The 24,953-nt window shown below is 36.7% G+C and overlaps 1 protein-coding gene across 1 annotated transcript; it reads right to left on the bottom strand.

The window, feature by feature from the left end:
- Positions 1-247: 247 nt before the first annotated feature.
- Positions 248-3,183, bottom strand: LOC140871637 (probable metal-nicotianamine transporter YSL7). Its single transcript, XM_073274242.1, has 5 exons — positions 2,605-3,183; positions 2,287-2,441; positions 1,957-2,189; positions 1,579-1,768; positions 248-1,460 (listed from the first exon to the last, which is right to left on the bottom strand). The coding sequence occupies exons 1-5, from the start codon at positions 2,960-2,962 to the stop codon at positions 363-365; spliced, it is 2,034 nt and encodes a 677-aa protein (XP_073130343.1). The 5' UTR covers positions 2,963-3,183; the 3' UTR covers positions 248-362.
- Between the last annotated feature and the right edge of the window lie 21,770 nt (positions 3,184-24,953).

Below are 24,953 nucleotides of genomic sequence, written 5' to 3'. Positions count from 1 at the left end.
TAATATTTATGAAAATTATGAAAAACTTATGTGATAATATTATGCAGAAAATTCATAAATTTAATTATACGAAGTAGTGAGAATGATAAATTAGACGAATAGAACGTTACATGTAATATAATTATATAAGCTTCGAGTTCGATGAGAGTTGAGACAATATTCATTCATACCTTATTCTTTTCAGGATTGTGTTCACTTTTAAGTTAAAGTTGTGGTGTTTTAATGCAAAATGAAACTTCAATAATAATAATAATAATAATAATAATATATTTAGCTGAATGAAGCTAAAAAGTACAAAGAGAGAAATTACAATTGTCTACCACAAACTTAAAACAGACTAGAAACATAATTTGTTTTCACATTCAACCTTTTAGGAAAGCATCCACCTTGGTGTTAACTGAGGAAGACAAGAATTTCATGCACATTGGTGAATTAACCCCAGAAAGAGCCAATATAGCACCAGGTATTCCCCACAATGAATCCCCACATATCAAACCGGAGGCTACCGCCGGTCCGTAATCCTTAGCATCCTTCTTATTCCGCCTGCCCCATAAGAACAGAATCAAGCTTCCAACACACATGTCTATGGCGAAATACGCCCCCAGATAGAACGGTATAGCCATGCACATCGGGCTCGGTATGAACTTGTAAATCTTTATGTCATATATCTTCAAGATTTCGATCAGCAGATTGATCACCACAGCAGAGACAAAGAACACAATCATCAGGGTCAAGCAGTGCTTGGGTAGTGAGGAGAAACCTTCGACTCCTAACTTGGCCATGGCACGATACATAGAGGCGAATGGAGCAGGATAAGTGCTATTTTTACCTCCCACGTCGTATGCTTTGTAGAAGAACCAGAACACGAGAGGTGACATGACGCAGCCGAGGGCTGTGCCGTAGACTTGGCCGAAAAACATAGAGCGAGGGGATGATAGAGTTAAGTATCCAGTCTTGAAATCTTGCATCAGATCAGAAGCTGTGGACACAATGCTCAGCATCACGCCGCAAGAGGCGAGACCAGCTACAATCCCACCATGTTCTAAGCCTACCCATGAGCTGAAAATGAGGATAGCCAGTTTTCCATAGTTTGAGGCCAATGACCAGTCTGTTAGGCCACAACCATATGCGTTGCAGAAGGCTAGAACGGGCGCGACAGAGTATGCTACGAGTATGTGGTACCATTTTAGCTGATGAAATATCACAGGTATTAATACCACTGATAAGGCCGCCAATACGATGTATCCAACTATGGCAGCTGCATTTGGGATTTGATCTTTCAAGAAATATTTTTTTCGCCTTTTTTCATCATAGTCTTCAATCTGCTGCTCTTCCACCATGCCGTCCCTTACATGTTTCTGTAATGATTGCTGTGCCCTGAAATTTATTACAGTGACTATCACCATGTACACTACATGAAATAGGCCGTCTCCAAGCATCATTGAAATAGCAATAAAGATCTGTTCAAGAATATCCAATCGTTGATCAAAAAATTCTTATTAGGAACAAGAATGAATGGACGACTCAAGAGAAAATAACAGAGGACATTATTTGAGGTTATAGTTACAGATTACTTACCCTGTATCCTTGAATTCCATGAATATCACCACCTCTAAGACCAGCCTCATACCAGCTGCCTTCCTTGGTCTGGATCAACGGCCACATCACTCCCCAAGAAAGAATCGCGCCTATGAGTAACGATACGTTAACCATGTAAGGGCAGATCATACCAACACCAACATATGTAGTTGAGAAATCAAAGTTGAACCTGTAACACAACAAAGTTAACAAATAATCATATAAGAAGAATCCCACAAGTTAACTACCCGCAAATATATAAACTTGGTTATAAAAGAATCCTGGTCCCCCTAAGAACTTCATTTCTTCTGGTGAAAATAGGCATACATGAGCAGGCTTTGCATGAATCAAAAGGAAAACTTTATCAGCGGGCCTAACCTTTGTTTCAAAGCTTGGAGACCAAACGTAGGAAAGCTATCGAATCCACAGCCGTCACCAGCAGAGAAGAACCACTTGAAACATGCGAACAGAAAGCTACCGACGAATGATTTGAAAAGACACCACACTTGTTTCTTTGCTAGCTTGGCTCCTTTAGGAGTGTGAAAACTGTTGATAAGGTATGCAGTGGCAGTTCCGCTTGGATATGACAATTTGTACTTCAAGATCATCACCTAAAATTTCCAAAACTCCAAGTAACTATGACAGAAAATTGAACCATGATAACTGGATTTATGTGTTCTTAAATAAACTAATCAATTAGAATCAAACCTTTCTGAGAGGTACTATTGAGAACAAACCAACAAAGCTAACAACAAAAAGGAATCCAATCATCCATCCAACAGACAGTTCCTTCACATTAATCGCAGCGCTTCCAGGATCCGCAATTTTTGGAGTCATTGCAAGCAGATAACTTCCTGTACCACCTGCACATGCCATCATTTATCGTAAACATATTCATCGCGCATCTTGGCTTATTTAATCACAAACACACTTAAGTTTATGCAGATGTTGGTACATGGAAAGATACAACAGAAGATACATCTGATTCATACACACACGCTCGCGCACACACAAACAGATACATACTGCTAAAAGCAATGCCAGAAGATGCAACGACACAAGTTTGTATGACACAATTCTCCTGTCTGGTAAAGGGTTGCCTCAAAAGGCCACTCTTTTCGGCCAAAACAGTCCAGCTCTTCACCATCGCAAACCCGAGAAGCCCCGCCGCCACGTTCAGCGAAGGTATAATACCCGTCGTCAGATTCAACTTGCACACGATCACATTGAACACGAGGCTCAACACCAGACTCGTCACCATAGATCGGATCGTTATCTGTTTGGTCCAAGAAGGGACCGCCGTGTCCTCAAACACCTTCTCCATCGCCGCCGCCTCCTCCTCGCCGCAGCCGACGCCCTCCATATCTCTGTTTTCGTCCACCATTGTATATTACCAGCAAAACCAGGATTTTTCCCGTCGATCAAGAAGACGAAAAGTCAGCAAAAATGCCACAAGATTACGCAAAAATGGAGTATTTATAGAGAATCGAAAAGTGAGATTGGGGGGATCGGAATCAAAATCCAAACAAAAATATAGAATCGATTACTACGCCTCTGACTCGGGTTGGACTGAGGAGAGACTCGGAGGTTTGCTTGCTTGCATGTATTTGGTAACGTATGAAAATATATATATGAACACACAATATTTTATTTTTGGAACTAAAATATTATTTCATAATCAATACTAATTACTGATTAAATCAAATAAAATCAAATGGTATTTACAGAGAAGAAATTGCCAAGAATACGCCATAATAATTCTATAATCTTACGCACACGGAAAGCTATCGACAATAAATATTTTTCACACCATAAATTAACATTTACGTCTCTTGTTAAATAATATGACTCAATTAGAATTCAAGTATTAAATAGCAATTTCATTTTATTATTTTTCTCTAAAATAAAGGGAATTATATTAATATGGTAAAAAGTGAATTTTTTATTAGTTGGTTTAATGTATAAAAATTTTAAGCATTTTTTAAAGGAAAAATAAAAATGGATATCTATGATAAAAATAGTAAAATAGACTTTTGAGTGACGATGTCCGAAATTCCAAGCGATTAGGTCGGGCTTGATCGGGATACCCAAAACTTTAATATATGGGTAACTTTAATATATGGGTAGAAGGGACACTAGTTATTATTATTTCGTTATTTTTCGGCGTTATAAATTTATTTTTCTTATACAAATTTCATTTAAATGCAAGAAAAAATTTATAAGTGCCTATAACAATCTTCTAAAGTAAATCCAAACTAGTCTATGAAAATCTTACAATTATGTAGAATATATAAGTCACATAATTCCATCAAAATCTATCAACTTTACGTAAATTCATTATCTTTAAAAAGTCGTGTTATTAAACCTTTGCAATGAATATACTCTTAAAAATTATAACTAATAATAGGGATCTAACTTAATTATTTTAAATTATACAATACTTCAAATAAACAAACATCATGTTTTAATTATTCTTCTTACATGAATAATAATTGAATACAAAAAATCTCTCTCTAGATAATTACATTTTTTGTCACAAGATTTGAAATGTCAACTGTTAGGTCAAACATTTATTGTTTTATGAAAATAGATATATAATTATTAGTACTTACGCTTATGTTTGAACATATACTTTCAAAATTATTTTACTGTTTTATAATGAAAAAAAACATAACATACGTGTTTGTACAATATTTTTTTATAATGATTTTGAAAATATTTTTAAAAGTGTTTTCCAATTATAGTTTTTAAAGAATAATTGAAAGGTTTTTAAGATATTTTTAGAATTGAAGACAATTATAAAATTAAAAACACATTACTTTTGAAATTTTAAAATATTTTTATAAAATAGTTATTCAAACACATATTTATTTTAAAATATCTTTTAAAATATTTTATACAAATTTTTCAAAAATACTTTTATAAAAACGTTTTATAACGATTATTCACCTATGCAACTTCAATCCTTTTAGCAGTGCCATATTCCAAATATTCGATTATTCTTTCAACATGCAACAACAACAAAAAGATAACAACAAGAAGTAACTTAACAATTTTCAAATTTTATTAGGATAATAACAAATAGCACTACATCACAGCAATAGTAATATTATTTAAAATGTTCAAACTTCGGATAAAATCGAAAATACCATAAATCCAAAATGGAAAAACCAACAATCAAACCGAACTGAAAATCGAATTTTAAAATTCGGATATAAATGTTAAAATCGAAATTTCGGTTCGGTTTTGAATTATATATGTCAAAATCAGACCGACCAAAAAAATCAAAATTTCATTAAATTTATAATTTTTTTATATTAAATATTTTATGAGATGATATTTAGTGAATTAATGATCATTTATAATAATTTTTAGTTTATTATTATTTATTTAAGTCATTTAAAATTTGAATTTAAAAGTTTTACAAATAATAATGTAAAACGATAACATATTATATTTTAAAATATATTTATATTATTAATAAAAATAATTATATTAAAATCAAAATAACCGACCGAAATAACCGAACCATTTTGGTAGAAAATTGAATCGGAGGAAAAATATTCTGATATTGAATTATATATTTTTTAAAACCGAAAAAACCGAAAGTCGAACCGAATTGGTCGATGAATATACCTAATCATCATCAATATCTCCATTATATTATTAAATTTGAGAAACATGGAGTAAAGAATTTTATTGTTATGATTTATTTTTTATCCAAAAATACACTCTTTTTTTCTTTCAAATTACAAATCATTCCGCTAATAAAAATATCATTAAGCTTATTTTAGTAAATTTATTAATTTTATCCATATCTAGACCTTTCCATTCAGGTTAGTCCATAATCAAACGGGGTCGGATTGGCTGGCCCGTCATTTTAATGTGTTGGAAAAACTATCTTTGTGGCATATTAGTAATCTAGGTATATAAATTATCTGATCCAAGTTCACGTTTTTTTGTTATATTATTTATTCATGTTTCAATTATTTATCTCACATCAATCAAATTATTAATTATTTATCTTAAATCGATCAAATAATTGATTTTAAATTACTATATTACCCTTTATAAATAATATTATTCATATTTTATTAATTATTAAAAAGATAAAATAATAATTTACTATTTTTATATAAAATATAATCAATCAAATCAAACAAATTATAATCTATCAATCAAATCAAATTTGAAGTGGGTGATAGTATATTGTAATAAAATAAATAAGAAATGATAGTTAAAATAAAATTTAATTTGATTGTCACCCAATTCAAACGGACCTTAAGCAGACCCAAATCATCATGAATTTTGAGTTAGGCGGGTCAACTCGTCAAAAAATTAAAAGAAAATTAGAGAAGAATGTAAAAAGTTATTAACACATATTTAAAAAAAATTATACATAAATAATTATAAATAATATCCGTAGTTAAAATTTTATATTTACTAAATATAAATAATGTAAATTTTCAAAATTAATCAATTACTTATGTCAAAAAAAAATAATGAATTACAATATAAATCATATATATCTTTTAAAATTATACATACTCATTTCAAATAATATAATCAATCAAAACTTATCAAATTTTCATAAAATATTAAAAATAATAATTATAATATAATTTTAAAAATTAAAATTAATTTGACGAGTCAGCCTGACCTGACATGCCACCCAAATGGACCACTCTGTTTCGGTCTGCCTTCAAATGCCGTCAAAATCAAAACACACCCATTTTTTTTATTGGCGGAACGAGTTGGTCTTATAGACCGAACCCGAATTGATAAATATATCCATATCTATTATATTCTAATAATTTTTTTTAATATATTCATCTATATTTTATACTTTTAAATTTAATATTCATATAACTCACAACATAAAAAATTAATATAAATTTTTTTTTAAATTTTTAAATTTTCTCTAGAATTTAAATAAAAAATTATTTAACATAAAAACTTTTAATATGTATACATGTATCGTGTGCAAAAATACACTAATAATAATAATACAGAAATGGAAATGGAAATACTATGTCCTGGTGAAATGAATGTACTGAATCGATTCGATTCGGGACAAATGGATCATTTGGATTAACGTTCTTTCAGAAACAATTTTAAAATTAAACATAAGAAATACGGCTTCTTAATCTTTTATTTCTATTTTTCGTGAAGACTTCAAATAAAATACAATAATTACTTCTATTTTTAAAATTGTTGGGGAAAAATTGATAGGGTGCTGTTTTAATATATTCTTTTGATCCTATAATTATGGGATAAAACCCAAATACGTCCTTAAAGTTTTCTAACTTTTTCAAAAATATATTATCACTTTATTCGTTCCTAATTATGTCCCTTATTTAACAAATAGTTTCCTTAATATGTCCCTCAAACTAAAAATTGCCTATAATACCCTTATTCTAACAATTATAATTAATATTTCCTCTGGGCTAAAAAGAAAAGTATCAGAGCCTAGGTAATTTTATTCAGACTTTATATTATTCATTAAATCATACTTTTTTTTGTTGAGGAAGATATTTTCAACAAACCATGGATTCAAACGAGAGTTTGAACCAGAATGATTTCATCTATATGAAATCCCATAAACAAGTGAATCTATTTAAAATAGATTCTTTACAACAGAACTTAAAGAGACTTAGGTCTTTTATACTCTCTGAAGAGATTAAGAAATATGATTTTTAATTCTCAATTTCTAGAGATCACACCAGATTCCTCTAAACTCTTCGGAGATCTTAGAGAAATTCAAAAGATGGTACAATATTACAGTAATCAGCTGTATGAAATACCTCGGCAGATTGGAGAAATCCTTAAAAAACAAGAAGAAATTCTTGTAACTCTAAAGGATCTTCAAACTAAAATTATAAATATAGAACATACTTCTGGTTCTAGAAAGGAAAATACAGGAGGAAGGTTACCACTCTCGTTTGGTACCGAACCTCTGTTACATCAGAAAGATAAAACCAAAATGGTTCAAAAATCTTTAACTGATGATGAATTGATGATTAATCTTATAAAGACAGTATCAGAAAAAAAAAATACTATATGATGACTACTTTAGAAAGATTAAATCTCGAGGATCTACAAGATCTTGCGAATTCTTTTTCGAATCTTAAAGTAGTAGATCTAAAAATGAATTCTCCTGAGGGTGAACAACCCATAGGGAATCCCCCGAGATATGTGGTTAAAACAGAAGAACCACATAGTGAGTTCCATGTTGGAGAAAATTCACATCCAGCAGGAACCAGATCAAGAAGGAGTAATATACCAATACATCAAACTCCTTATGTAAAAACCGTTTTAGACCCGATACATCCTTATGGGGTTATGTTAAACCTGGATGTTCTGGACTTCAAAAACAGAGAAGATCTCATAGATGATTGGACATCAGCCATGAGAATAGCAGCAGGAACTTTAGATCTCAATAAAGAAGGATTTATCAAACTTCTGGAAATGAGTCTAATGGGATCTGTCAAGATAGCTTGGGAAATGACCATGCCAGAAACCAAGGAATCAATCTTAGCAGGAGAATCACTTAGCGAGATTGGAGGAAGAATGACCACCCTTTTTAAAGCACAATTCATAGGAGTAGACTATTTCAATAATCAAGATACAAAAAAAAAAAAAAAGATATACTCAAGCTCTGTATAGCCTCGAGTTACATGATATCTGTTTAGTTGATGAATATATTATGTTATTCACCAAATACAGATGGAATTCGGGAGTTGAAGAAAATGTAGTCATTCAGCTATTTTTCGCAAAAAATGCCAAGTCCCTGGAGAGAAATACTGATAAAAGAATACGTTCCAGGTAATCTTGATACTTTGACAAGACGCGCCTCTTTTTTGAAAGTAAAATTGGCGGAATGGTGTCATATGGCAGCATTATAGAAGAACTACAAGAAAATAAAGGGTATTAACAAACATACTCCTCTATGTTGTAGAGAAAATGATCTCCTTACGGTTATAGGGAATAAATCACAGGGATTTAAAAGGAAGAAATTCAAAAATAATCCCTACAATAAAAGAATGAAAAGTTCTTGGAAACCAAGAACATTTTGGTCCAAACAAAAGGTCAGATCTTATAGATCAGATAGAAGAAGTGGACCTACAAAAACATCCCCAGCAACAAACTCATCACAAGGCAGGGGAAGAACACCATCTAGAAGAACTTTCAGAAGAACTCATACGAGAGCAAGTGAAAGTTTCAAGGATTGCAACTGCTGGACATGTGGAGCAAGAGGACATATATCTACAAACTGTCCAGAAAACGAGAAAAAGGGAGTTAAACTCTTTGAAGCAACACCAGATATGGATGATGCGGTATTCTTTCAAGATCTAGTCCAAGTATATCAATTTGAAGATATCCCCTCAGATTAAAGTATATACGAAGAAGAGATATTGTTTAGCCAAGATGAATCTGAAGATGAATCTGAATCAGAATCAGAATCAGAATAAAGAAGTGTTTTGACACGAAACACAAGAGAGTTTGGCTGGATTTTTTAGTCAAACCACGATATCTCATAATATGGTCCAAAGGATTATGAGAGAAAATCCAACATTACAGAAGTACCAAGGATTTTCGGCAGGACAAGTAGAGAGGGTCTTAGGCAACCTAGGGCTAAGACAAAGAAGACATCATTTGATTTACAAAGTATCCAGAAGAGAAATGGCAATCCCGATGGAGTTAACAAGTAATCAAATAGAGATGCAGTTAATTCCTTTTGAAGAAGTAAGAGAGGAAGTGCAAAAGCTGAAAAGTGAGGTAGCAAGAACGATGTCTTGGATTAATATTGGAGCAATCCAAATAATGATCAAGGCAACTTTTAAAAAAGGAATAGATTCACCTATAGATATCGTAGTATGTGATAAAAGAATGGGGAATATCCAAGATGCTGTTCTGGGTACGATCTTAGGAAATCTATGTGCAGGAAAAATTGTAGGAGTTATTTATCCAAGAATAGCCTACAATTTAGCTGACAGAGACTTTAGTCGAGCTTTGACGTTGCATCAAAACTTCAAGGAAAAAAGATTAATGAAGGAAGGTAATAGACCATATTCTATTACTTATCAAATTTCATATGCTCTTTCTAATACGCACCATTCTGAATTATTTATTAGAAATGAGTTTATTGAAATTCCAGAAATCTTTGGAAAAGTTGCTCAAGCAATATACCCGGAAAGAATCGAGTTTCCTTTAATTCAGGAAACAGACATTCAAATACAAGATAAACCGGTTCTATACAGAGATCTAAAAATAGAACCCCGAAGGTTATCTTTCCAAGGTGACCGAATGACAAGTCGGAGGTGGGAAAAATCTCCTATTCAGGAAATTCCACCAGAAGAAAAGGAATTTTCAATAATAGGAAAACTTAGATCTCCAGAAGGATGGAAAGAATTCAAAATAGTATTCGAAATTACAAGTCACAGGAACCAATTTCCTTGTAACTCGATTTACTATTTAGAGCAGAAGGTAATATGAACTTACCAAGGATTAATAAATATTGGAGAATTGGAAGTTCAAATCTGTGTAATTCCAGGAAAAAAAGTGGATCAGCTCATTCTTGGGCCTAGAGTTTCTGGAGGACCATAAACCATGGAAACGCCTTGAAAAAGGAATAGAGCTTATGGAAAAAGAAAAGACTTGGAGGATTCAATAAGAATTCTACGAGATGGAAAACCAAGAGAATTGGATAAGGAACAATCCCTTAATCAGATTCGAAAACTCTGTTTACAAACAGAGGAAGAAGCAATTGTTGAAATTAGTAAGTCATGAACATGATTTACTAGAACGCATTGAAGAAGTAGAAATGAGTAACCATACTCTACTTTCCGAGGCCTTAGGAAAACTAAAGGTAAATAGTCTTAATCGGATTACTGAGTTACAACATAGTCTGTTAAAAATGGCGGGGCCATTTAGTAATCCCTTTAAAAAATGACAAAAAGTCCTTTCTCCATATACATTCCAATAGGGATGTTGTATGAACAATATAAGGCTGAATATTTTGCAGCTTATATTGACTCGGGAGCTGGAATTTGTACAGCAAAAAGAGGAGTCTTCCCTGAATAATGTGAAGAAGAATTACCAAAAATTGCTGGACGAGATTTCTCTCGAAGAATTCTAATTCTTTGCAAAGGAATAAAACAAGCAGAGATCCTTATAGGAGGAGCAGTTCAAACACCTTGGTACAATCTATTTCCATGATACAGGAGCTGATATCCTGTTAGAAAATAACTTCTTACAAATGTTTAAGAAGTACACACAAGACAATGAGTCAAGAAGACTTATGTTCACTACAATTTGTGATCATAAAATTATCGTTCAACGACTCAAGGTTGCTTTTTATCGAAAAATACCGATAATATTTCGCAGCCAGCGTGGTGATAAAGGACAACTTTTTCACCCAAAAATGAAAGATCCAAGAAGGTTTGGAGAAATCATGTTGAAAATAACAACAGAACAAGAACTCCAAACAGAGGATATGGAGCTTCTCAAAGTAACTCTAAATCGCAGAGATATAGAGTTAAAAAATAAAGTATCCCTTGAAGATGTCAAAAAGAGGCTCAAAGAAAGTTACAACAAGCATCCTTTGGCATGGTGGGATAGAAATCAACTCAAAGCCAGTCTTACTCTAAAGGAAGGCAAAGAGTATGAATTCGTCAGATATAAGCCTATCCCAATGAACATAACAGATCAAAGGAATATTAGAATGATTATCAAGGAACATTTGGACATTGGTCTAATCAAAGAAGGAGTTTCACCATATAGCAGCCCAGGTTTTCTGGTCAGAAATCATGGTGAAATAAAAAGAGGAAAACCCAGGTTAGTTATTAACTACCAAGGTATTAATAAAATCCTGGAATTTGATGGGTACTTCATACCCAGTAGAGAACATCTAATTAGCTGTGTACGAAATGCTAGAGTGTTCTCAAAATTTGATTGTAAATCTGAATTTTACCAGATTCGAATGGAAGAAGGCAGTAAGAAATTCACAGTCTTCTCTACACCACAAGGACATTATATCTGGGAAGTCATGCCTATGGGATTGACTAATGCACTCCAAATATTTCAAAGAAAGATGGATAATCTTTTTAAAGATTATTTCAACTTCATGTTTGTTTATATTGATGATATTCTTATAGCATCAAAAAACATAGATGAACATATTAAACATTTAGAGATTTTCTCTAAAATTTGTACACAAGAAGGACTGTATTTATGTGAAAAGAAAGCAGTCATAGCAACAAGGAAAATTGAATTCCTTGGAATTGAGATTGATGAAACTGGAATAATTCTACAACCTCATATTATGGAATAGATAAAGAATTTTTCAGATAAACTCAAAGATGTAAAACAACTCCAAAGTTTTCTAGGAGTAGTTAATTTTGCAGGGATATTTGATGCTTTATCTAGATTAATGAATAATTTATTCTTTGATTATGATATCAATGCTATTAAAGGAACAGCAAATGAGTTTTATTCAAAACTTAATGAAAGAGATGACATTAAATGTTTCTATCGCGTGGATTTAGCAAGATCATTATTAACGATTGATAAATCGAATTATCTATTTATGCTCAAATCAATTATTGGAAAAAAATATCCTATATATAATGTTCATAAACAATCTGACAATGTATAGAAAGGTGTTTAGTCCTTTGTTAAAAAAGGATGCAAGCTTTATATAGACCAATGAACATACTAAAGGGGTGAACCAATTAAAGGATATATGTAAGAATCTCCCAAAAATGGCTATACCCGTGGATGAAGATGATCTGGTGTTATTTACAGACGCCAGTGACGAATGGTGGGCAGCAGTTCTTACTAAGATCACTCCGGATGGAGAAATACCATGCAGATACTGTAGCGGTCTTTTTTCAGAATCTGAGGCTATCAGATGACATATCAACGAAAAGGAATTTTATGCAGTTAAAAGGGCTTTTGAAAAATGGCCATTATTTTTACTTGCTAAAAAATTCACTTTGAAGGTTGATAACACTCAGGTAAAAGCTTTCCTAAGGAATAAGATTGAATCTAAACCTGAAAAGGCTAGGTTATTAAGATGGCAAGCTTTATGTCAAAATTATATTTTTGATATTGTTATTATTAAATCTCATGAAAATATTCTTGCAGATTTCTTAACAAGAGATGGAAGGCAGTGACGTAGATTCCATCATGAAAATGCAGAAGCATCTCAGGGAACACCTTGGGTTGCTTCAGACCAAGTTCAACTAGCTTGTCATAAGTGCCGATATGGCGGGCAGGGTTACAACAAGCTGATCGGATCAAAGTATCCAATCGAATCACAGGATGCATTGTAACGCCCCGTTTTTATCTTAAATGAATTTATTTGAGTTAATCGGAGATTGCAGAGTTCTCGAGCCGGTTTGATTTTGATCAGGGTCCTTTTTGAAAAAATTGGATTTTTCAGGGATTAAAACGTAATTATCGGTTTTTATAGATATTTATAAGGCTTTTGGACCCATTCTATTCTCCATCACCTCCATTGCATCGCCTCCCTCCATTGAAGCCGATTCATTGAGCTTTCAAGCTTTTTGATTTTAGTCCGAGCTCGATCCGGCCGTTGGAATTTATTTCTGAAGGCAGATTATCGATCACTGCAGTGAGAGCTCTGTTATATCGTAAGTTCTTCTTCGATCCGATACATTCTAGTTTTTGGATGTTGTTAGAATCGTTCTAGATTCGAGTATGTTGTTCTTGACAGAGTTCTGATCGTTAATTATCTGTCGGTTTTGAAATAGAGCGACGTTCGAAATTGTTATGATTTTTGGAAGCTATTTTCGAAAATGTGAGTTTTGAGATTTGTTGGGTTTGTCTTGTTGTTGTTGTATTAGCATTGAGTTGAGTTGATATCGGTATTGAACTGCTGTCTGCGTTGCCGGTTTGTTCAGTTTATAGTCGTTATGCCGTCGGTTTGAGTTTTGGGGATTTTGAACCGTTTTTGAGTAGTTGGAACTTGGCTTATAAGTTGATCTTGGTTATTGATCATTCATTTGTCTCCGTACAGATTCGTTTGGAGGTATCAAGCCCAGAGTTAGCAGCTGTTTGTTTGTTTCCGAGATTTGAACAAAGAACGGTATAGAGCATTTCCTTGAACCGTTGCCTTGTTGTTGTTAGATTGTATAGTTGTTGATACAGTCTCTTTTGTAGCGTATCCAGAATTGGAAGCTACTGCATTGAAAGGTAAAAGCAGTCATCGTAGCGGGATAGCATACTCGGGACTGTGGTTCTCGAGTTTTCCCTTTGAAATCACATACTTGCATTTACACTTGTTCTAGCATGAGGAACTTGTGTCTTGTTTGATTGTATTGGCTTTTGTTAAATGACTTATGTGTTATATTTATGTTATGCATTCATCTTGAGCCAATCTTGTTTTCAGCGGGCAGAACCGCCCTTTTTGTTTAGACGTTTGGGAACTATGATTGAGTGGCCTAGGTTGTGGTATTTCGCCTAGTGCTAGCATACTCATTATGGTTGCTCAAAGTCTAGAGGAGTGGGATACGTGGCACCACCTCGATTGGGAGGGTCGGTGAGTTGTTACGTGATCTTATCCTCGGGATCCCAAAAGCACAGCAGCAATCCCTCGTTTATCAGATTGATATCCCGATTTAAAAGACATGCATTCATTACGTTGTTATTAATTTAATTGTTGTATTGAAAGCATGCTGATTTTTGTATAAATTGTTATGTTGATTTTACTGGGAATGTCGTTCTCACCGGTTATCCGGCTGTTGCTTTGTTTTGTATGTGTACTTGGCAACAGGTGGGGCAGGATCAAGTCAGAAGAGGCATGGTTAGCTCCAAGAGAAAGTTGTAGCAGTGAGACTCGGTTTAGAAGTCGTGTCAGCATATCTACCTAGTGTTGTTAGAACATGTTTAGATTCGAACTTCGTTATTATGTTGTATTGACATGCAAGCTTTGCCGTGTTGTTATCGTGACATGTTCTATTTTGGAGTAGTTGTTAAACTCTAGAACTTCATGTATTAATCGGAGGAACTGCATTTATAATGTATGTGTTGATTTGGATTGCATTGGAATAGTTTTAGATGGAGTTGCAAGCATGTTTTCTGCTGTTCTGTTTCTGCTGTAGGGGGCGCCCGAGCTGCAATTTTTAGCAGCCCGAGCGCACCCCACCCCGAGACCAGTAGCGCCTCTGTCCAGGGCGCGCTCGAGCGGCGGTTTTTGGCCGCCCAAGCGCGGTCCTCTTTAAAAAAAAAAAAATAAAAATTTCCTTGCTTTGCTTTTAGTTCTTAGATCTTGGATGCTTAATGATTGTTTACTCCTTAATTAGATGTTTAGAACCGAGGTCTCACATTAAGTGGTATCAGAGAGTTAAGATTCTTGGTCGAACTAGAGTGAGCGGGTAGATCGAGTTTGCATGTATTGGCTCCTCGCATGTGTTTGAATTATTTTATTGTGTACTTAATTCCATGCGAGCATGCTTTATTGTTTGAGCATTATTTGAATTACATGGTTGTGTGATTTAAATTAATAAAGCATGATCTACTTGAGATATATATATGTTTCTGTTATCGACTGGTATCCGGTATTCCAAGCGGTTGTAAGGGCACTGATTGTAGCGATTGAGATATCTCGTGTCCTAACCTTTGATTATCAAATGGGTCCTCGTCGAGTGATAAACAGAAACACACCGCCAGTTATCCCTGCAACTGAGCAAGCTAGCACTGAAGTTGATCAGTTGGATGCTTCAGCGACTCCTATGGAAACCTTGCTGAAGAGGTTTCAGTCGTTCAATCCGCCGTTGTTGTTGGGTTCAGAAAATCCAGTTGACTGTGAAAGTTGGTTGGATGATATTGATCAATTGTTTGATTCCATTGACTACACCGATGACCGCAGAATCAGATTAGTCATCCATCAGCTACGTGGGGTTGCGAAGAGCTGGTGGATCATGACAAAGAAAGCATTTGAGAGTAGAGGTACAGAGGTTACTTGGACTCTTTTTAAATCTGAGTTTTATAAGCAATTTTTCCCTATCTCGTATCGTAAGGATAAGGGAGCAGAGTTTGCAAATCTGAAGCAAGGGAATCTGAACATTGAAGAGTACGTGGCTAAGTTCGATAGTCTGTTGCGTTTTGCACCGCTAATTTCCGGAGATGAAGAAGCTAAGGCAGATCATTTCATTAACGGGTTGAACCCCGATGTCTTCACGTTGGTTAACACCAACAAGCCTAGCAACTTTGCAGATGCCATGAATTACGCAAAGGGAGTAGAAGCAGGCTTGTGGAGGCAAAGAGGTAATCAGGGGGCACCTCAGCAGCAGAGGCAGTATCAGAACCAACCATCTCAGTACCAGAATCAGCCACCTCAACATCAGAACCAGCAGCAGAGGTACGAAGGTGGTAGCAGTGGGGGAAACAGAAAGGATCAGTACAAAGCAAGAGGTAAACAGTTCAAGAGGCAAGGAAACAGTTCGTCCAGTTCCAGTGGTTCAAAGCAATTCGGTTCAGGACCGAGTTCTGGGTCATCATCCTTGTACTGCAGCAAGTGTGGAGGAAGACACTCACCGGATCAGTGTGTGGGAGTCTTTGGTAATTGTAACACCTGTCAGCAACCGGGACACTTCTCTAAGGTGTGCCCTCAGTGTAACAGAGACAGAGCTCAGAGTGGGAGTTCGTCTAGACCTGCAGCTCAGCCTGAGAGGCAGTCTTCTGCAGTGCACTCTTTCCAGCCTCAGCAGCAGAACAGACAGGGAGGTAACTCTAGTGCAAATCAGCCTCCGAGACAGCAAGCACGAGTCTTTGCTTTGACAGAGGATCAGGCTCAGGCAGCACCTAATGATGTTATAGCAGGTAACTGTTCGATTTTTGGTCATTCTGCTCATGTTTTGATAGATACAGGTGCTTCCCATTCCTTTATCTCTGAGAAATTTGTATTATTGCATGCTTTGCCAACTGAATTGTTGCCTACAGTAGTAGCTGTCACTTCACCTTTGGGTGGAGGAATTGTTTCTGTCAGACTAGTCAGGAACTGTGAACTTTGTTTTGAGGGGAATTTGTTAGAATTCGACTGTATTGTGCTTGGGTTGTCAGATTTTGATTGTATTGTCGGTATAGATGCTTTGACCACGTACAGGGCAACAGTCGATTGTTTTCTGAAGGTTGTCCGGTTCAGACCTGAAATGGCCGACGAGTGGAAATTCTTTGGTAAGGGTTCTCGATCTAGAATTCCTTTGATTTCAGTGTTATCTATGACTCGTTTGCTACAGAGAGGTGCAGAAGGATTTTTGGTGTATGCAGTTGATGTACTGAAATCTAGCCCAGCTTTGGTCGATATACCAGTGGTTAGAGATTTTGCGGATGTGTTTCCGGAAGATGTTCCTGGATTGCCGCCTATTCGAGAAGTCGAATTCAGTATTGACTTAGTGCCAGGTACTCAACCTATTTCAAAAGCTCCGTATCGTATGGCACTCGTTGAATTGAGAGAGTTGAAGGAGCAGCTTGAGGATTTGATTTCCAAGGGATACATCAGACCTAGTGTATCGCCTTGGGGTGCTCTTGTTCTATTCGTTCGAAAGAAGGATGGTTCTATGCGGCTCTGTATCAACTACCGTCAATTGAATCAGGCTACAGTTAAGAACATGTATCCTTTACCCCGAATAGATGACTTGTTTGATCAACTGCAGGGTTCTTCTGTCTACTCTAAGATTGATCTGAGGTCAGGTTATCACCAGTTGAGAGTGCGAGAGGAAGACGTTCCTAAGACCGCATTCAGGATGAGGTATGGTCACTTTGAGTTTATAGTCATGCCGTTCGGTTTGACCAACGCCCCAGCGGTTTTTATGGGTTTGATGAACCGTATCTTTCAGCGTTATTTAGATGAGTTCGTCATTATTTTCATCGATGATATTCTTATCTACTCGAAGAACTGTACTGACCATGCAGAGCACTTGAGGACCGTACTGCAGATTTTGCGAGTTGAGCAGTTGTTTGCCAAGCTGTCTAAGTGTGAATTCTGGTTAGATCGAGTTGTCTTTCTCGGTCATATTATTTCTGAAGATGGGATTTCTGTCGATCCCAGCAAGATTGAAGCGGTTATGAATTGGCCTAGACCTACTTCAGTGCCGAAGATCCGAAGCTTCATGGGTTTAGCTGGTTATTACCATCGTTTCATCGAGGGTTTCTCGTCTATTGCCAAGCCAATTACCCAGCTGACTCAGAAGAATGCGCCTTTTGTTTGGACTCCAGATTGTGAGGCTAGCTTTGTTGATCTGAAGAGGAGACTGACCAGTGCTCCGATTCTTTCTATTCCGAAGGGTACTGGAAGTTTCACAGTCTATTGTGATGCTTCTAACCGAGGCTTGGGTTGTGTTCTTATGCAGCATAAGCATGTGATAGCGTATGCATCGAGGCAGCTGAAACCGCACGAGACTCGTTATCCGGTTCATGATCTTGAACTAGCTGCGATCATCTTTGCTTTGAAGATCTGGCGTCACTATCTTTATGGTGAGTCCTTCGAGATCTTTTCTGATCATAAGAGTTTTAAGTACTTGTTTTCTCAGGCAGAGTTGAATATGAGACAGAGAAGATGGTTAGACCTGTTGAAGGATTTCGACTGTGAAATCAAGTATTATCCGGGAAATTCGAATGCAGTTGCAGATGCCTTGAGCCGAAAGCTTTGTTCTTTATCTCTTTCTACTATTGGTGTTTCTCAGTTGATCAATGATTGTTGCACTTCTGGTTTAGAGTTTGAAACAGATAGGGAGACTATCAGAGTGTTTTCTATTCAAGCCGAACCGGAGTTGTTTGTTGCAATCAGAGAAGCACAGAAGTCTGAGCCGAGCATTCAGGTTTCAGTAGAGAAAGTCAGATCTGGGCATCAGTCTGAATTCCAGGTTAGAGATGAAGTCTTGTTTGTGAATAACCGTCTTGTTGTGCCTGATGTTCCGGAGTTGAGACAGCGTATTCTCCGAGAGGCTCATTGCAGTCGGTTCAGCATTCATCCTGGAGGTCGTAAGATGTACAACGATCTGAAGAGTCAGTTCTGGTGGAAGAGAATGAAGAGCGACGTAGCAAGGTTTGTATCTCGGTGTTTGAATTGTTAGCAGGTGAAAGCAGAGCGGAAGCGACCAGGTGGTCTTTTGCACAGCCTATCTGTTCCTGAATGGAAATGGGATCACATTTCTATGAATTTTGTCACGAAGATACCACGATCCGTTCGAGGATGCGATGCTATTTGGGTAGTGATCGATCGATTGACGAAGTCTGCGTGTTTTATTCCGTACAGGATGACGTATCGTCATGATCAGATGGCTGAGTTGTATGTTAGCAATGTTGTGAGACTGCATGGGGTGCCGAAGTCGATCGTTTCAGACAGAGATCCTAGATTCACTTCTCACTTTTGGCACAGTCTTCAGGGGGCACTTGGTACTCGATTGCATCTGAGTACAGCTTATCATCCTCAGACCGATGGACAGTCAGAGCGGACTATCCAGACGTTAGAGGATATGCTGCGAGCGGTAGTGCTAGACTTTGGTACTAGTTGGCAGGATTCTTTGCCTCTTGTCGAGTTTTCTTACAACAACAGCTTCCAATCGAGTATCGGTATGGCGCCTTTTGAGGCATTGTATGGTAAGAAATGCCGATCTCCGTTGTTTTGGGATGATTTGTCCGAGTCACCAGATTTGGGACCGGATATGCTTAGAGATATGGCAGAGCAGGTTAAGATCATTCAGACCAGAATGAAGTTAGCACAAGATAGACAGGCGAAGTATGCGAATGTTAGACGTCGACCTCTGAGTTTTGAGCAGGGAGACCGTGTATTCCTTAAGATTTCTCCGTTCAGAGGCACTGTCAGATTCGGTAAGAGAGGAAAGTTATCTCCGAGATTCATCGGGCCGTACGAGATTCTTGAGAAGATAGGCGATCTTGCCTACAGACTTGCACTTCCTCCGTCTTTATCTGGTATTCACGACATTTTTCACGTCTCTATGCTGCGAAAGTATCATCCAGATTCTTCTCATATCCTTCAGCCTGACGAAGCCGAGTTAGACGAGACTCTGAGCTACTTTGAACGACCGATTCAGATCCTTGATCGGAAAGAAAAGCAACTCAGAACCAAGTCGATCCCGTTAGTGAAAGTGCAGTGGAGCCGTCACGGCGTCGAGGAAGCAACTTGGGAGACAGAGTCTAGCATGAGACAGCGTTTTCCAGGAGTTATTCGGATGACGTGAGTTCTTCTTACTGTCTTTAGTTCTTTATTCTATCTTATGAGTTGTGGTTCTTTTTGATTTCGAGGACGAAATCTCTTCTTAGTGGGGGAGAATTGTAACGCCCCGTTTTTATCTTAAATGAATTTATTTGAGTTAATCGGAGATTGCAGAGTTCTCGAGCCGGTTTGATTTTGATCAGGGTCCTTTTTGCAAAAATTGGATTTTTAAGGGACTAAAATGCAATTATCGGTTTTTATAGATATTTATAAGGCTTTTGGACCCATTTTCTTCTCCATCACCTCCATTGCATCGCCTCCCTCCATTGAAGCCGATTCATTGAGCTTTCAAGCTTTCTGATTTCAGTCCGAGCTCGATCCGGCCGTTGGAATTTATTTCTGAAGGCAGATTATCGATCACTACAGTGAGAGCTCTGTTATATCGTAAGTTCTTCTTCGATCCGATACATTCTAGTTTTTGGATGTTGTTAGAATCGTTCTAGATTTGATTATGTTGTTCTTGACAGAGTTCTGATCGTTAATTATCTGTCGGTTTTGAAATAGAGCGACGTTCGGAATTGTTATGATTTTTGGAAGCTATTTTCGAAAATGTGAGTTTTGAGATTTGTTGGGTTTGTCTTGTTGTTGTTGTATTAGCATTGAGTTGAGTTGATATCGGTATTGAACTGCTGTCTGCGTTGCCGGTTTGTTCAGTTTATAGCCGCTATGCCGTCGGTTTGAGTTTTGGGGATTTTGAACCGTTTTTGAGTAGTTGGAACTTGGCTTATAAGTTGATCTTGGTTATTGATCATTCATTTGTACAGATTCGTTTGGAGGTATCAAGCCCAGAGTTAGCAGCTGTTTGTTTGTTTTCGAGATTTGAACAAAGAACGGTATAGAGCATTTCCTTGAACCGTTGCCTTGTTGTTGTTAGATTGTATAGTTGTTGATACAGTCTCTTTTGTAGCGTATCCAGAATTGAAAGCTACTGCATTGAAAAGTAAAAGCAGTCATCGTAGCGGGATAGCATACTCGGGACTGTGGTTCTCGAGTTTTCCCTTTGAAATCACATACTTGCATTTACACTTGTTCTAGCATGAGAAACTTGTGTCTTGTTTGATTGTATTGGCTTTTGTTAAATGACTTATGTGTTATATTTATGTTATGCATTCATCTTGAGCCAATCTTGTTTTCAGTGGGCAGAACCGCCCTTTTTGTTTAGACGTTTGGGAACTATGATTGAGTGGCCTAGGTTGTGGTATTTCGCCTAGTGCTAACATACTCATTATGGTTGCTCAAAGTCTAGAGGAGTGGGATACGTGGCACCACCTCGATTGGGAGAGTCGGTGAGTTGTTACGTGATCTTATCCTTGGGATCCCAAAAGCACAGCAGCAATCCCTCGTTTATCAGATTGATATCCCGGTTTAAAAGACATGCATTCATTACGTTGTTATTAATTTAATTGTTGTATTGAAAGCATGATGATTTTTGTATAAATTGTTATGTTGCTTTTACTGGGAATGTCGTTCTCACCGGTTATCCGGCTGTTGCTTTGTTTTGTATGTGTACTTGGCAACAGGTGGGGCAGGATCAAGTCAGAAGAGGCATGGTTAGCTCCAAGAGAAAGTTGTAGCAGTGAGACTCGGTTTAGAAGTCGTGTCAGCATGTCTACCTCGTGTTGTTAGAACATGTTTAGATATCGAACTTTGTTATTATGTTGTATTGTTATCGTGGAATGTTCTATTTTGGAGTAGTTGTTAAACTCTAGAACTTCATGTATTAATCGGAGGAACTGCATTTATAATGTATGTGTTGATTTGGATTGCATTGGAATAGTTTTAGATGGAGTTGCAAGCATGTTTTCTGCTGTTCTATTTCTGCTGTAAGGGGGCGCCCGAGCTGCAATTTTTAGCAGCCCGAGCGCACCCCACCCCGAGACCAGTAGCGCCTCTGTCCAGGGCGCGCTCGAGCGGCGGTTTTTGGCCGCCCGAGCGCGGCCCTCTTTAAATTTTTTTTTCCTTGCTTTGATTTTAGTTCTTAGATCTTGGATGCTTAATGATTGTTTACTCCTTAATTAAATGTTTAGAACCGAGGTCTCACATGCATGCAAGCTCAAACTCAACTATGGGCTGCTATTCAAGGGCCAATTATGCGTGCCATAGAAAAACCACTGGTTTCTCAAAAACAAGAAATACAGCCACCAATTGTAAAACAATATGTTGAGGATTCTAATACTCAAGAAACAAGCGCTAATCTATCATCAGCTTTTGATGATCTAGATAAAGCAATAATTGATGAGGATAACTCATCAAGTCAACCCTCCGCCTCTGGGGTAAAAGAGGAAGAGATCAATTTTAGGCCCCACACTGACAAGGGCAAATCTAAGATTGATACTAACCCAGCTGTAATTTCTCCATTTCAGGTTTATCAACAAAGATGGGAGAAATTAAGTACAAGAAGTGAAATCAACCCGATCACTTGCAGGGTTGATGTTGCAGGAATATATCCAAGGGTTTGGCTAAAAAACAATGTCAATCCTAAGGATGTAAAGCTATGGTATGAATTTGAGGCTCTAGACTCAGTTTATACAACTTCACCAGGCTTCCAAGAAATATCACAACTACCAAAATGGATTCAGAAAGCAGTCCAAGAAACATGGGCAAATAATGATCATTTGTCCAGAGAAGATGTGCTCGAGTTATACTTCTTTAGTGCTGCTCCAGAACCAACAGGGAAATGATCACACGAGCCCTTTCATTTCATCAAGATAAGGAGACCTGACATGAATAATCAAAGATTTATCAAGGATCATATATCTGAAGAAATACCATTGGTGTCCACCTTTGAAAAAAATGAAATTTCAACCAGAAGGGCATGAGGTATTTGGGTTTGTCTCATCGAGATGGATAAGGTCAAGTTTCCGTTCAAATTTTATCAAAATTATGTGAACGGGTCATTCCTGTTAAATACAATGACAGGAAAAACTACGGCTTTTGCGGAAGAACTCTTCGAAAAGAAGAGGAATTTTTTGTGGAACAACAAGCTGCCGGGGAGTAAAGAAACTCGCCAAAAATTTTGTAATATGGCTCATATCGGAAGATGGTCAGAGAATATCTGCCCAAAATGTCCAAACCAAAAGGAGCCAGAATTCGGAAAAACCTTCAAACCCCGAACGGATCGAAAAAGATTTTTCAGAGACAAGCAAAGGTGGACAGGGACCACCAAAACCGCGTTTTTGCAGGGGCCCACTGCAAAAGCAAAAGATGTCCCAACAACAATAAAGAAGCCATGTGAAGAGAATAAATCCAAAAAAAAAAAGTCAAGCATGTGACTCCTTCACTAGTAAAAGATGCCATCGGGCATGTGACTCCTACTAGCAAAAGATGTCATCAATAATGGCATAAGAAATTCAAGACAGCTGTAAGATTCCCTGAAGTTTTTCGGTGAAACGAGTGGAACTTCGGCTATAAATATAGGATTTTAAGGAAGCTGAAGACATCGATCATTTCCTTCAGTTTTCTTACAAATAAAACATTGTAATATTTCTCTTTCTATTGTATTAAGTTTTACTTTTATGTATTTCAAGAACAAGGCTACTATGAGTAGCTAAACAAGTTATCTCCTCCTCTTCAAAGGAGGTTGATTTATGTAATAATATGTTGTCTGAATAAATTTTCGAAGCTCTTCTCTATCATGTTATTTTATTTAAAAAATTAAGCTTTTACTATACGCCCTAAGGTAGGAAACGAAATAGGGTTGTGCTAGCTGCTGCTGAAGGAGTTTGTATCAGGAACCATCGGTTGCGATCGCGTGGTTTGGTTGTGAGGAACAACCCGTAAAACCCGGTGGACATAACCCGACAACAGTGTGGTCAAAGAGGTATTCTGCTTTAATTTACTGACGGAAGCATGATGGGATTAAGCCTTTAAATTTTAAATAGGAAAATAAAGGGTAGAATGGACATTATTTAGTTTTAAGGACAAATTCAAGAAACTATTTAATGAATCAGGGATATATTTGGAACATTAAAAGTGAAAGAGATATAATACGGAAAATGGAAAAGATACAGGGATATATTTAGGAATTGTCCATATAATTATTGTGTACATATAATTATTACTCGATGGTTTGTAATTCATAATAGTAATGCTATGCTGAAAGGAAACATCACATAGCTTATAGGCCGGCAATAGGTAGTCTAAATAGGGTAGATACTTATCAGGTAATTACTTTAATCTTTCAACTAATATGTCATTTTTTCAATTGCTCTTGAAATGATATTAAATGTTGGTAAACCATAAGTTTATGGGAATTTGCGATCCAAGCATGGGTTTAGGTTTATGTTTGAACCCAAACTCTCCTTAATGCTCGCACCAAGAATTTGTCCCATTTCACTTGTCTCCCGAAAATTGGTAAGAAAAGCCGAGCTCCAAGTGATCTGCGCCATAAGAGGTTTCGTTTTGTCGCCATGTAAGAAATTATGCTTTTCTCCAAACAGCCCATGCTTGGATCGCAAATTCCTCAAACTTTGTCTTGGATAGTTGTGTTTGCATCCACATACAAAGCTCCATGGTACTGGCCGTCTTAGCTACTTTCAACCGACAGACAAAATCGGTCTTACTCCACCAATGATTTATGGCAGGGCAAAAGAAAAGGGCATGACAAGTGGAATCTGCATAGAAGTCATGAAGGTCACAAAATGTATGTATCGGAATATGATTAACATGTTCAGATTAGTCGGGATACTGTCATGCGATACACTCCACCAAAACAACCTAACCTTTGGGGGTAAGAAGAGTCTCCATAAAAACACCCATCATCTCTCATAAGGGAAGATCGACTGGCTTTCAGGTGGATCAAAAAGCCCTCACTATAATTGAGAGGGACGGTTGTAGATTACAACGAAGGCTTTTTGATCCACCTGAAAGCCAGTCAGTCTTCCCTTATGAGAGATGGTGGACGTTTTTATAGAGACTCTCCATACCCCTAAAGGGGGACGAAATCCTCTGCTACACTTGGTGCTACAAACCGTGCTACACTTTGCTAAAAACAACCTCGTTTGCACAAATTATTAAAAATTAAATTCATTAAACAACATAGATGAACAAAATATAATTAATCATTGATAAAATTTTTGATTCACCTATTTTTTTTTAATTAAAATAGGCAATA

Source organism: Henckelia pumila, unplaced genomic scaffold (genome assembly GCF_033568475.1).
Source record: "Henckelia pumila isolate YLH828 unplaced genomic scaffold, ASM3356847v2 CTG_461:::fragment_3, whole genome shotgun sequence".
Lineage (NCBI taxonomy): Eukaryota > Viridiplantae > Streptophyta > Magnoliopsida > Lamiales > Gesneriaceae > Henckelia > Henckelia pumila.
The sequence above is the reverse complement of the archived record's forward strand: the minus strand, read 5'-3'. Positions and strand labels throughout refer to the sequence as shown.